At 48.1% G+C, this 13,462-nt stretch overlaps 1 protein-coding gene across 4 annotated transcripts in view; it reads right to left on the bottom strand.

The window, feature by feature from the left end:
• Kcnj6 (potassium inwardly rectifying channel subfamily J member 6) overlaps positions 1–13,462 on the bottom strand; it is a 243,770-nt gene that overhangs the window by 76,478 nt on the left and 153,830 nt on the right. For all 4 annotated transcript variants that reach the window (XR_007229657.3, XM_087898904.1, XM_048422940.3 and 1 more), the window contains exon 3: positions 5,295–6,215. Coding sequence is in view for 3 of the 4 variants with exons in the window: in XM_087898904.1 (XP_087755030.1) it covers positions 5,295–6,215 (921 nt within the window). In the remaining variant the exon portion in view is untranslated. The remainder of the gene's footprint in view (positions 1–5,294; positions 6,216–13,462) is intronic.

The raw sequence follows: 13,462 nt of genomic DNA, 5'->3' as shown, positions 1-13,462 counted from the left end.
CCACCACAGCCAGCCTCATGTATGTTCTGAAGATCTGGACTCAGGTCTGCACACTTGCATGGAAAGCACTTCATCGCCTGGGGCTGTGCCCCTCGTGCTCATGGGTTTATTAAAAAAAGAATCCTGTGGCAGAGAGATCGCTTAGGGGGAAAGGTGTCTGCTACTGAAGCTGATAACCTGGATCCTGTACTCTGGGACCTACACGGTGGAGAGAAAGAACGAACGCACAAAAATTGTCCTCTGATTCTACACTTATGTTGTGGCATACACACTGCCTAGCCCAACTCATCAATCATCAGTCAGTCAACCAAAACACAATACTTTTTTTTTTTTTGGAAAAATAAAGTCCTTATCTTTTGTAGGGAAGGACTAAGAACATTTATAGTTAAAATCCTGCAACACTGGCGAATCTGACAATGCAGACAGAACATGTTCAGTTCTGAATTGACAATTATCAGAACCAAATGACGCGTACCCGGGGAGTCATGATATTGTTTGGTCTCTTTTCTCTATTAGTTGTATGGTTTTCAGAATAAAAAGTATAAAGCAGAAACCCAGAGAGGCTTAGTGGATGCTTGTACCACCGAGGCACACACTCGGGGGTGGGGGAACACTGAGGCGCACAGTCGGGGCTGGAGGGGCACGAGGCACACACTCGGGGGTGGGGGGCACCGAGGCGCACACTCGGGGATGGAGGGGCACTGAGGCACACACTCGGGGCTGGAGGGGCACCGAGGCTCACACTCGGGAGTGGGGGGCGCCGAGGCGCACACTCGGGGATGGAGGGGCACCGAGGCTCACACTCGGGGCTGGAGGGGCACCGAGGCACACACTCGGGGCTGGAGGGGCACCGAGGCGCACACTCGGGGCTGGAGGGGCACCGAGGCTCACACTCGGGAGTGGGGGGCGCCGAGGCGCACACTCGGGGGTGGAGGGGCACATTCGGGGCGGGGGCAGGCTGCCTGCATAATCGCTGGGGGTAAATATGGAAGTTCAATCAGAAAGGCTCCAGTGGTTGGCCCTGGGCCCAGTGCTGGGTGGCTGTCATCTAGCTGCGAGTCCCATGTGCCCTCTATAAATATCAGTCTGGATGAATGCGCTACTATTTTAACGCATCTTTGCCACAGCTGCCGAGCGTGTTTGTTTACGTAGCTAAGAAACCTTCTGTAAACACCACTACCTCAAAATTGCCCATGTGTCGGGGACATAAAGGCCCCTTCAAAAATATATTTGCAGATGACACACAGCCAGCTCTGGGGTGTCTGGGTGGCTGAAGCCAGAATTTTCCAGGGTTTGATTTATGTTCAAAAATAGAATCACATGACTGGAAGGTTCCCGAGAGGTCACCACAGCCACCCCTCTGACTGAGACAGGGCCAGGACAAAACAGTCCTTGGAGAATGCATGCCTGTCCTTTATGGTGTCGGTCTGACTGACGGGATCCCTTTAAGGCCCTGAGGATAGACAAGGTTTGCTTCCTGCCTAAGAAGGGCTTTCTGTCTCTCAAGACAGGCTCTCCCGTATTCCACGTTGGCTTGGGGTCCAGTGTGTCGCCATGGATGACCTTGAACGTCTGATCTCTCTGCCTTCCCTGTAGAAGTGTTTGGGTTATGGGTGTGTGCTACCACACCCAGCTTTATGTGGTGCTAGGGTCCAGCCCAGAGTCTCTAGTGTGATAGCCACATGGGCCACGATCCTTAATTTCGTTTTCTAAGATGGAATTGGAGTCTGCAGTGCAGCTGGTATTGGAACTTGAAGTTTCCACAAAGTGATCACTGTCCATGCTACCCCCAAGGTCTGTTCCCCGAGCTGAGCTCCCACAGACCCCAGACCTTGGTGCCTAGGTCACTGCAAGACAGCTCAGGACTGCAGAATACACTACTGTCAGGGTCACCAGGAACATGTGGTACACATTACGGAAAGGGGGTGCTGATGGTCCAGGCACAGAGAAGAAGTGATGTTGCGTGTTCTGCCACAAACGGGACATACGCTTCACGCCCTGCATTAGATCCCCTGCAACTGAAGTTACAGATGGCTGTGAGCCACCATGTGGGTGTCGGGAATTGAACTTGGATCCTATGGAAAAGCCATCTGTTAGGAGAACAGATGTCCCCTGACCCAGCGGGGACAATTCTGAGAGCAGTCTCTCGGGCTCCTGACTTCCAGTCCTGCACTCCAGGGAATAATCGGGTCCTTCTTGGTCTGTTTTCCTGCAGTTTGCCCCCTTTTCTCTTTCTGTGATTTTGAGGTATTGAAACCATTTTTCCTTCCCTTAAATTTCCCCCCTTTTATTTCCTGTAAATCCCAGCTGTGGTCTTTATTTCCAAAGAAGGTGTCCTGTTGAAGTTTAAGAAATCTCTTGTTGAGTGTGAGGGTGGTGGGTGGCGCCACTAAGCTGTGGACAGGACCAAGACGTATATCTCCAGCTTCCAGACGCCTCCAGAATGTTCTAGAAAACCCTTCCTCTACTAACCAGAAACTGTATATATGTGTATATATGAAACAATCTATCATATAATGTATTCACAATATTTTACCCACAATATATTTACTATATAAAATAATGCATTTATTATATAATATATTCACAATATATCATACATGTAATATATTTTAATTGTATATGGTATATTAAAAATGTATACTTAAAAAAAGAATAGAGGTTGTGTTTCTCAGGAACGGTAGAGCTGGGCTCTTTCAGCTGGAAACTACCCAGGTGTGGCTAAGAACTCTCAGAAAGGCAAGGATGCTCCCAGGCAGCCATCACGACTAATTATCATAAAAAGGAGGCTTCTCCCTGCAGATAGTCTTGTTCCATACAAGCTGTCATCAGAAAGACAAGGTCTGCCCTGGGGACAGTGCAAAAATGATTTTCTTGCTTGGATTCATTAATATTTTGAGACCGGGTTTGAGTTGGAGGGAGTGTATGTGGAGCTCGGTGGATGGTGTTGGAGACGGGGCTAGCACCGGGAGCCAGAGGCTTGGATTCCTGTATACACAGGAATAGGAAAACTTCCCCGATGGACCATCCTCAAGTCTGCCCAGGGGCAAGGGACCTCTGGCATGGTCAGCAGATGCTGTGCGCGTCTGTGACTGCAGACACCACTGGGGGTTCTGAGTCCTGTGCTCTGCCAGGGTGCAGAGGTTCGGGTCCCTTTGAAAGCAACAGAGTTCCCTATTCAAGGGGCACCATCCCTCTCATTTCTGTCCTCACTGCCCTTGTTCTGTCCACTCTCCTCTTCCTGCTCTTCTCTCTCATCTGTTCCCTCCTCCCCTTCCTCCTCTCTCTTCCTCTTCTTTCTTTTCTTTTCCTCCCTCGCTCTCTCTCCCCCCTTTCTCCTCTCTCTTTCCCCTCTGCTCCGATCAAGAACTACCTCAGGAGAACATAAAATCCTCAAGCCCAAGGTGCTGATAGCCCTGTTGCTATCTGCAGCTTCTATTTAGAATTTCACAACATCCAGCCAATGCTCCAGTTCAAAATACAGACTGAAGTCTTTTAGGACCCAAGAACTTGTGACTCAGAAGTAAGCAACAGTCATTCCCATCGTGGTGCTGGCTGGAGATGCTCCCTTGAGAGAGTCAGTTTCTCACTCCTTTTTGCATGCCAGACTTAGAGGCCTGTGCCTGGCTCCAGGGATGTGGGATGAACACAAAGCTGTCTCTCACATCCAGAGGGCATTGATCCCAGGACTCCCCAAAGATACCAGGTCTTCAAATGCTCAACTCCCTCTTACAGAATAGTGTGTCTTCGTAGACATTACACCCATCCACATGCTTTAAATCATCTTGGATTGCCCATAATATCTAATACAACATAAATATTGTGTAAACATCTGTACTGTATTATTTAGCAAATGATGGCAAGAAACAGGAAAATATTTGATACTAAATCTAGAGTCCCACCATGGTGGTGGGATCTCATGAATATGGGCTCCTTAGATGCAGAGAGCCAAGTGTGTTTTGTTATTCTTTAAATCCTCTTGTTCTGTGGGAAGGGGGCACGCTGGACCACAGAGACTCCATATTTTCAGTTTGCTGAAATTTAAAAACTTATTGGAAAATTTCTGTCTCCCTGATAAGAACTTCTTGGTAGGAATCATAACTTTGCCTCCCGTTGGTACAGGGAGACGGGGAGACAGAAGCAAGGGACCAGAGATTTTCCTTTGGAAAAGAATCCCAGGTTAATGAAGACTTGGGCCAGCTCACAGACTATACATTTGTTTCAGGATGGAGGCTTCCAAACACGGGATAGTTTGCGTGCGTGCGTGCGTGCGTGCGTGCGTGCGTGTGTGTGTGTGTGTGTGTGTGTGTTGGGGGGGACCTGGGCTGTGTAGTAAGGACTCGGAACTCTGCAGAGTTGGTGAACAGGATTGGGTTTATACACGTTCTGGGCTTTTGACTTGTGCACATGATCAGTAAACATGGGCAGAACCCACTTGGCTCTCAGAATGTGGAGCATGCTTGTTACTTAGGTGTGAGCAAAGATGAGTGGAGGCCTAGTTTTCTAAACCCTGAGAACAGGCCACCTCTCTTCCCACAGACTCTTGACCAGCGCTGACCACAAAAGGTCTGCAGGATTACCAGGAACAAGTCTTTAGTTCTTAGGGCTATGTCTGCGGAGGGCTGGACGGGTCAAGTGTGGAGAGATACCTAACACAAAGGGAGAAATGAACAATTCCATGGGTTTTATCAACAAGAGCCAAAGAAAGGGCAAAATTAACAGTTATATTAAGTCATTTTTTTCCTCACTTTTTTTGAGAGGTCTAACTCTTACCATTTGGCTTGCTAACAAACAGCTACAAATATTTAAATGAGAAACACTTTAAAATCATTCAAAATGAGCTTTGGACACAGATCAAAATCTAATTTCTTTAAGTATTTGGAAATTTAAGAAATCATTAATTTGCTTTCTAAGTGGCTTTTATAAAGGTAAGTGTGGTAGAGAGGTGGCCTAGCAGCTTAGAGCACTGGCTGCTCTTGCAGAGGACTTTGCCTCAGTTTCCCAGCAACCACACGGTGCCTCACAACTATTTCTAACTTCAGTTCTAGGGAATTTAGTGCCCTCTTCTGGCCTCCATGGGCACCAGGCATGTACATGACACACATACACACATGCAGGCAAAACATTCATACACACAAAATAAAAGGAACAAATTGTAAAATTAAGAAAGCTGAAAATTGAAATGGCTAAACGTGTCCGAGCGCATACTTACGGTTACAGGATGCACAGGCAGAGCATTTCTCACCAGAGAGCTTCAGCAGAATGCATTTCTAACAGGACGGAGCATGGCTTACCTGTGGCTTCCACCATTCCCTCCAGGATGACCACAATCTCCAGCTCCTCTTTAGGGAGCTGGGCTTTGGAGATCTCCCAGAAGGGACTCTGTTGGTTAATCTCGTGGCTAATAATCAAAGGCGACACTAGAAAGAGACGGTCATCCCCAGTGTAGTACCCCACGTTGATGTCCGTCTGATTGAGGGGGATGAACTCCCCCTCTGAAGTCTGTTTGGACTTGATCAGCTTGGCTCGGATGGAAGCCTCCACGATGTGAGAATTCCTCAGGTCCCCTACTCGAAACATCAGGCAGAGTTTCCCATCCCTCATGGAGATCACTGCGTGGGTGGAAAAGACCAGGGTCTCTGCCCGCTTCTTAGGTTGGGATATTTTCACAAACATACATCCTACCATGAATGCGTTGACAATGGACCCCAACACGGACTGAATTAAGAGGAGGATAATTCCCTCGGGGCACTTGTCTGTGATGACCCGGTAGCCATAACCGATGGTGGTTTCTGTCTCTATTGAGAACAAAAAAGCAGAGACAAACCCGTTGAGGTTGGTGACACAGGGAGTCCATGAGGGGTCCTCTATGTGGTCCATGTCTCCCCGGATGTATGCAATTAGCCACCAGATCATCCCAAAGAAGAGCCATGTCACAGTGTAGACCATGACGAAAATCAACAGGTTGAATCTCCACTTGAGGTCCACGAGGGTGGTGAAGATGTCCGTCAGGTATCGGTAGGTCTCCCTCACATTGCCATGGTGGACGTTACACTTCCCATCCTTCCTCACGTACCTCTGGATTTTCCTTTTTGTCCTGTCTCGACTGATATGTCTTGGCAGGTCATCCCTGGCCTGCTTAGGCAACTTTGGCTGATGAATGGCCACCGGGCTCTCCACATCTTGGTCCATGGAATCGCCTTCCAGGACATTCGCTGGCAGTTTGAAGAAAAAAAAAGAGAGAGTTCAAATGAAAGCCTGTTTTATTTTATTTTATTTTATTTTAGCTGATAGACTCACACACTACCTATGGCAGGAAACCCAAACACCACTTTTGCACTTAGGAACCAGGTTAACAAAGTTGTTTTCACTCAGCCCCATCTGGACAGGTCACTGGTTGATTTGCACTTCTGTGTGCCAAGATCGAGCACGGGCTGGGACTTTGCCACCCAGCACACCAGGGTAAAGCTCAGTGCCGTGACATTGGGCCTCTGCTAGCAGCTTCTGCTGCACCTGCCCCCATGGTGGCATGTCTCCTGACTCTACCTGAGATGGTGAAGCATGGGAGAGGCGGTGTCTCGGGATTCAGACAGCCCTGGCTCCATCACACACCAATATGAATGTTCACTGCTGCTGTGGACTGAACGGTGATGTCTCCAGGAACAGGTGAAGCCTGAACCTCCAGTATGACTGTCTTTAGGGACTGACGCTTCTGATAGCGTCAGATTAATCTGGTCAATTTGATTAGATTTAGAATTACCATGGAAACGAAACTCTGGTTATATCTCTAAGGATGTTTCCAGAAAGATTCAACTGAGGAGCAGAGATCTGCCCTGAATGTGGGTACCATTCTCACGGACCAAGACCCATACTGAATCAGAAGGAGAAAGGAGAGAGCAAACGAGTGTCAGCATTTGTCTCCCTCTGCTTCCTGAAGGGGATGCAAGTTCAACGTCACCAACCACCGCACACTCCTGCCACCATGCCTTCAAACTTGGAGCCCAAATAGCCTTCCTTCCCGAAGTTGCCTTTCTCCAGTGCTCTCTGCCACAGCGATGAGAAAAGTTACAAATACAAGACTTGGAGGAGGTGGTTGCAGGGTGAGCAGGGTCTAAGCAAATACAACTCCTATCTTTAGAAGATGAGACACAGGAATACACATGAGCAAATGGAAGGCCACAGAGAGTGAAAGACACCATCTCAGAGAGAGACAGAGAGACAGAGAGACAGAGATATCTCCAGAAACCAGCCCTGTAGACAGCTTGAGCCTCGGTTTCCAGCCTCCAAAACAGAACAGAAAGACAGTGAATATCTACTGTCTGCTACAGCAGCTTGAACTGGCAGATATATGATCCAAATTCACACCTTCAGTTTTTCCATTGGACCAACTCATGGGGTTGTCACAAGGGGAAATGAAACCTCACTGGTGACACGGACCTACATGACATGCCATCAAACATCTTGTTGTAATAAACAGCCTCTTTATTACTTTTTGTATTTAGGGCAAATATTTTGAACAAGTCCTTTAAAATACTGCTCAAATTTTAGGGCTTAAGCATTTTCCTGGGAAGGATGCATGCCTTATCCTTTAACAGTTGGTTGGGCGCCAAGGTTAAAAAGGAAGCATGGAGAGATGTTCTATCTCCACGTGGTCACACATTTGGTTCACTTTCTGCTCCAGCCTTGAGCATCTGTACCATGGCATGTGGAGTTATTTCTTTCTGATGGCCTTTGTGAAGAATGTACCAGTTAGCAACGCATTAGGAAAGCTCCCTGAGCTGCTGAGCGCACAGGGAATTTTAGCAGGGGCTCTGCTATTAAATGCATAGGAACCGGATCTGCAGCGACTTATTTAGCCAGTGATTTCAGAGCTGCTGAAAGTTTTATGAGCTCCCTCTTCCCCCAGGCTTTCACACTGGTCCTTCAGTTGAGCTAGGCAGTTGCTTGGTGGGTGGGGGGTGGGAGCAGGGGACAGCTGGGTTTTCCTCTTGGTTCAAGGGGAAGTGAAGTCTAGGGACAGACCATCACTCATTTAAATAAGAGAAAAGCCAGGGCTGGGATTTGGTACCCTATTAACTTATGAATCAGCCTTGCTTGTGATTGGTTAGTTACCTTTAAAATCAATTGCATGGATCTATTTCTCAGTTTCTACCCAAGGAAGCACCTGATCTATAGAGCCTACTGTGCGATTGGATAGCCTTGTCCTTTAATCATTGGCTTCGATGAGCCTTCGAATGGTAAGCAAGAAAATTTACTGCCCCCATCAGAATTGATGCAGGGGCTGGAGTGGAGATGTAGGGAGGTGAGATATGTCGGTGGGGGCCCTACCCCCATCCTCTGACAAAGCCTTTACATAGGAGCGTCTGGGTGGTTTCCTCTGAGCTCTTTTTCTCCTCTTTCATCAGTGGCCTCTAAATAGGATCCATCTGGATGACTACTGAGATCAAACCATGGCAGTCTGGGAAGGCTTTGCCTGCAAGCCTGCTGAGTTCTGGACCACTGGTGGGCTGTGTGATGCATGCCCACTCGGAGCCTTGGTTTCTCTGAGTCCTGAAGTGGAAGGAGAGGGTTTGTACATTCGCCACCTCTCAAGAGCCTCCTGGGTAGTTTATGCTTTGCTACCCTGAGAAGGGAAGCAGAGCCCCAGGGGAAGCCGCTTTCCCCTAGTTTTTGACTTGGTGGCTTTGCTCCAGCTCCAGGTGCTCATCGTGAACTGAGGGACCTCTCTGAAAGGCTGAGGAGTTGATGACGCTCTGAGATTGTCGGCTGACTCCTTGGGGTGAGGTCTACATATCCGTCCTCTTGGCATTCAGGGCTCAGAAGGGTAGAGACAACCAACGGCAGACAAACTCTGATCCCCAGCTTGTTGCCTTTGTAATCACCTGTTTTAATCACTTTTCTCACCGCTGTGGCAAAACACCCTGCAAAAAACGGCTCAAGGGAGGAAGGGTTTCCTTGGCTCGCAGTTTGAGTGGACAGTCCATCACGGCTGCAGGAGTTCGCGGCAGCTGATTGCACTGTCATCGGGTTATACCAATTAACCAAATCCAGAAACCCCAGAGACTGTCTTCTAACTGGTTCTAGATCCTGTCAAGTTGACTGTGTTACCCATTACCCCTATTGGAAGCTCAGAGTGCCTTTTCCTCTGATCCCTTCCTGTGCTCTCATAAACACCAGAGCACAGACTGGAGTGTTTACAGAGCAGGAACCTCTTACAACTAGACAGATCTCAAACATGTGGGATTCGAGAGAGCTAAAAACATGACCGACAAAGATAAGGAGCAACAGCTACTGAATGAAGAGCCAAATCCATCTAGTAGATTCACTTGCTCGTGGCTGACTTAAACCCCACTCCCTGGGAGGGGTCGCACGTAGCCCCGCACCTCGGTGACTGGGTGACAGGAAGAGTTGCCTTGGTATCCACTCAGGAACTTCCCAAGCCCCACTAGACAAAGCTAAAGGAGGACACGAGGCTTGAATTCTCTATTATGTCATTCTGTGTCCTCCGATCAGACTTTGATCTCCTGGTCATCTGAGAAATGTCAGGATTGAGGCTATAACTCAGAGCCAATCAAGGACAAGGCTAAGATGTTCGTATGTCAGAGGAAAAAAAAATTTAAGATCATGTCCATAATTCATTAGTAAGGACCAAAGATTGTGTGCCTCACCCTCAATCAATGAAGGCTTGGGGCCCTGTGTTGACAGTCTGGTCACCTCTGTTCGGTGTTGCCTCCCTCTGGACTGAGTCAGACAGTTCCAGCTGAGGTCCCAATAAAGACACTTTGCCTTGTTGGTAATCCACACCTTGGCTTCATTTCTACTGTTCCTGTGCCACAGAGGCCTGCTACCTGTGTCCAGGTGACCTCAGTAACGGAGTCATGCCCCATTTAGAGTGGGACGTGACTTCAGGACCAAGGTTTTAAGCAGTAGGCAGGGCCCCTTCTTATATCTTTGCCTCTTCTATGGGGGCGGGGACACAGAAGTCAAGTGGTGAAGGAACCCAGGTCCTGAACACTGTGACCCTGCATCTGTCTAGGAACAAGAAGAACCAGGGATGTGATTGCCCATTATCCTTTGACTCTGTTGTGAAGTCCCCTCCAGTTTCATAGGCAGGAATACACAATGTCTCTGAGAAGACAGGAGTTACCGGTAAGTCAGGGAAGCAGTAGAGACTTGGAAAGAGACAGGAAGAAAGGCGGAGATGAAAGGTGCGTGTTTGCAAGAGTCAGTGTGTGGGTCACTGAGTGCTGCGGTTGGTGGCGGGGAACGTCTAGATGCTTGCACGGCTCCAGTGACTTGACAAACAAGCCAAGGGAGACAAGAAGGTATCTTGGTGGCACTGCTTCATTTGACGCAATAGCTGCTGCACCATGGAGAGATGGGGAGTGGGCAGAACAGCACAGAGCTGGAAGAAAAACTCCAAGGGGAGATACTGGGGGAGTGGAAGACCCTGGGTGCCCAGGAAGGGCAAAATCAGCCAGGAGAACACCACATGGGGTGGGCTAGATGGTGGGGCTAGCAACGGCGGGGCTTCCAGACGGCCTCTGTGACATCATAGGAATCAAGGAATCACGGCCAGACAGAAAGGGCCATTCCAGCTGTGAGCTGTGAGCAGTTCCCCTGGGTCCCTGGGCAGACGTGTTTGGGTAGTGACGAAAGGAAATAGGTGTCATTCACCAGTTCTCTCTCGCAATGCACGCATGAACTTGAGGGACTGTCTGAATGACGGTTCTAGAGCGTTCCGAGCTGTGTGGCAGCACAAGATGCCGCTGGTTGGGGAATGTTCCTTCTGTATCTTTGCACAGCCCAGAACACAAAGAGCGTCTTATGAGCTGTGGTAGTTTGAGTGAGAAGTGGCCCACAGGCTCACGTGTTTGAACACTTGGTTCCCAGGTATTGGTGCTGTTTGGAAAGGTGTTGGGACATTTCGGAGGGGCAGATTTGCTGGAAGAAGTACATCACTGGGGAGAGGGTGGAGTTTGAGTGTGGATAGTCTGGCTTCACTTCTCTCTCTAGGCTTCCAAGGTGTGGATGAAGGAAGTATGAGCTTTCTGCTGGCCTCAGGGTCCTGCTGTCAAAGGGTGTGCCTGTGGGAACTTGCTGAGCCTGTGATTGGCTGATCGGACTTGCAGGAGGAGGAGACTGTTGTGTGTGTGTTTGTGTGTGTGTGTGGGGGGCGTCAATGAGCGGCAGGAGAGGATGCGCACACTTCCCCCACCCGGTTGGCCCAGCTTCAGTAGTTCAGGCAGTGGCCTCAGCCTCTGGCGATGCGGGCTCCCTTTCTATTGAACCCGCTTTGCTAGATGAAAAGACAGACACCCCACAGAATGGAGCGAGTGTGTTCCAGCCATGCATTCCACAGGGCATTGGTAGCTAGGAGATATGAGAAACTCCTACATCTGAATAAACCAGAACCAACCCGTTTAGAAATGGGTGAAGCCCTGGAGACTGTTTTCTAAGGAAGGTGCCCGAAGGGCCCGTAAACCCACAAACTACATTCAGCATTGCTAGGCCTTAGGAAAATGTAAATCAAAACCACAATTAGATACCAATTCATACACATTACAAAGGCCATTATATTTATATATATGGAAGAAAAAAGAAAATTACAAGTATTTGTGAGATGTAGAGAAAGTGGGACCTGAATAAATTGCTGATAGGAACAGAAGAGCCTGCAGCCGCTGTGGAAGACACTATGTTGCTTGCTCAAAAAGTTAAACCTAAGGGAGCTGGAGAGATGGCTCAGCAGAAGAGCAACTGAGTCAGGGCTGAGGGGGGGAGCTAGAGGCAGAAGAGCCTTGGTGGGAAGCTGGGGGGACTGCAGTGCAGGTGCAGGGCCAGCAAACAGAACTTAGGGGTCTCACCCAGCAGACCAAGAAGAGACCCTTCCCTCTTTATACATCACAGTGGATTCTAGATGGATCGAGGGTCTGAATGCAGATTATAAAACTACAGCAACGAGTACAGAAGATGTTGTTTTCACAAGTAGCCCAGGAGCTGAGAAGTCCCCTTCAAGGCCACGTTAGGAATCCAGGTCAAAGACTGGCATTTCTATTAATTTTTAATTCTATTAAACATAAAAATTTATATGTCTGTTAAAAAAACATAAGCGGACAAACAAGAAAAATATCTAGAGAACGCGGTGTGCTTGCTTCCACTTAAGAAAGCACAGACGGTCAGCCAGAAAGGGGATAACGTGTTCTGAGAGGAGAAAGACACAGAGTCAGAAGCTCGGGGCTTGCTGGTCAACCACAGCGAAGCAAACGCAATGCAAATACAATAACACTAAAAAAGCAAACAAGGGGCTGGAGAGATGGCTCAGAGGTTAAGAGCCCTGACTGCTTTTCCAAAGGATTCAGGTTCAATTCTCAGTACCCACATGGCAGTTCACAACTGTCTGTAACTCCAGTTCTAGGGGTTCTGGCATCCTCACACAGAGATACATGCAGGCAAAACCCCAATGTACATAATAAATAAATAAATAAATAAATAATTATAAGTAAGCAAACAAACCAAGATTAACCATAAAAAGAGTATGCTAACCCAATGTCTGCCAACAGTTCTCACTGGTGCAGACAGCATCAATGGAGTGTTATGTGGTTGTACCTAATGCTACCTTTATGTTACAGTCTTTCAGCATCTGCTACTGGCCATCTTTCCAAGGTGACTGACATTTAAAGTCGCCACCCGCCGCCTCCCAGAATGTTATCACTACTCCCTGGTCTTGCAACATGACCTTCTGGCCTTGGCATCAGGACCTGGCCCATGTATCATGTTCCTAGCACCATGCCTGAATGCGGGCCATGTGTTCATTGACCTAGCCAACGGTTCATGCCACAGTACTAAGGGGGAAGGCAGAATCAGAAATGAGCACCCACTTTGCATGTGTTGTCTTTTAAAATAGCATGCATGTGTTTGTGAATGTGTGTTGCATGTACATAGAAAAACGTTCTCCAAAATATGAATTTTGATCCATTTCTGAGCTGTAAGTTTGTGTGGGTGTTTCTACTTTCTCTGTCAATTTTTCTATATTTAAACCTTTTCCTTAATATGTTTCCTTCACTTAAAACTATCAGTGGGAAACATGTTTCTTCTGAGTTTATCATCTCAAACGTGTGTTGTATAGACACCAAGGCAACTCATTGGACTTGGTGATCAGGACTCACTGGTGTGGGGTGATCAGTGTCTCCTCCGCGTTTGCTCCTGCTCAGTTCCCAGAAATGCGGTCTTGCTCACTAAAGGGTTTTGGGGGAATTAATTAGCTTACGGGACAAGCTGAGGTTGCACTGGGTTAGGTCAGGGGTTACACCTAATTAGACATCTCCTAAGGGGCGGAACACACCAGAGTATAGAGCTGCTTGCTTGATGAAGGAGGTGGAGAGCTGCCAGACCGGTGTTAAAACAAATCAGTGCTAGGAACATCCAACTCCTTCTTCCAGCTTGCAGAGAGAGAAGGGCTCTG

This window comes from Myodes glareolus, chromosome 2 (genome assembly GCF_982192425.1).
Source record: "Myodes glareolus chromosome 2, mMyoGla1.1, whole genome shotgun sequence".
NCBI lineage: Eukaryota > Metazoa > Chordata > Mammalia > Rodentia > Cricetidae > Myodes > Myodes glareolus.
The sequence above is the reverse complement of the archived record's forward strand: the minus strand, read 5'-3'. Positions and strand labels throughout refer to the sequence as shown.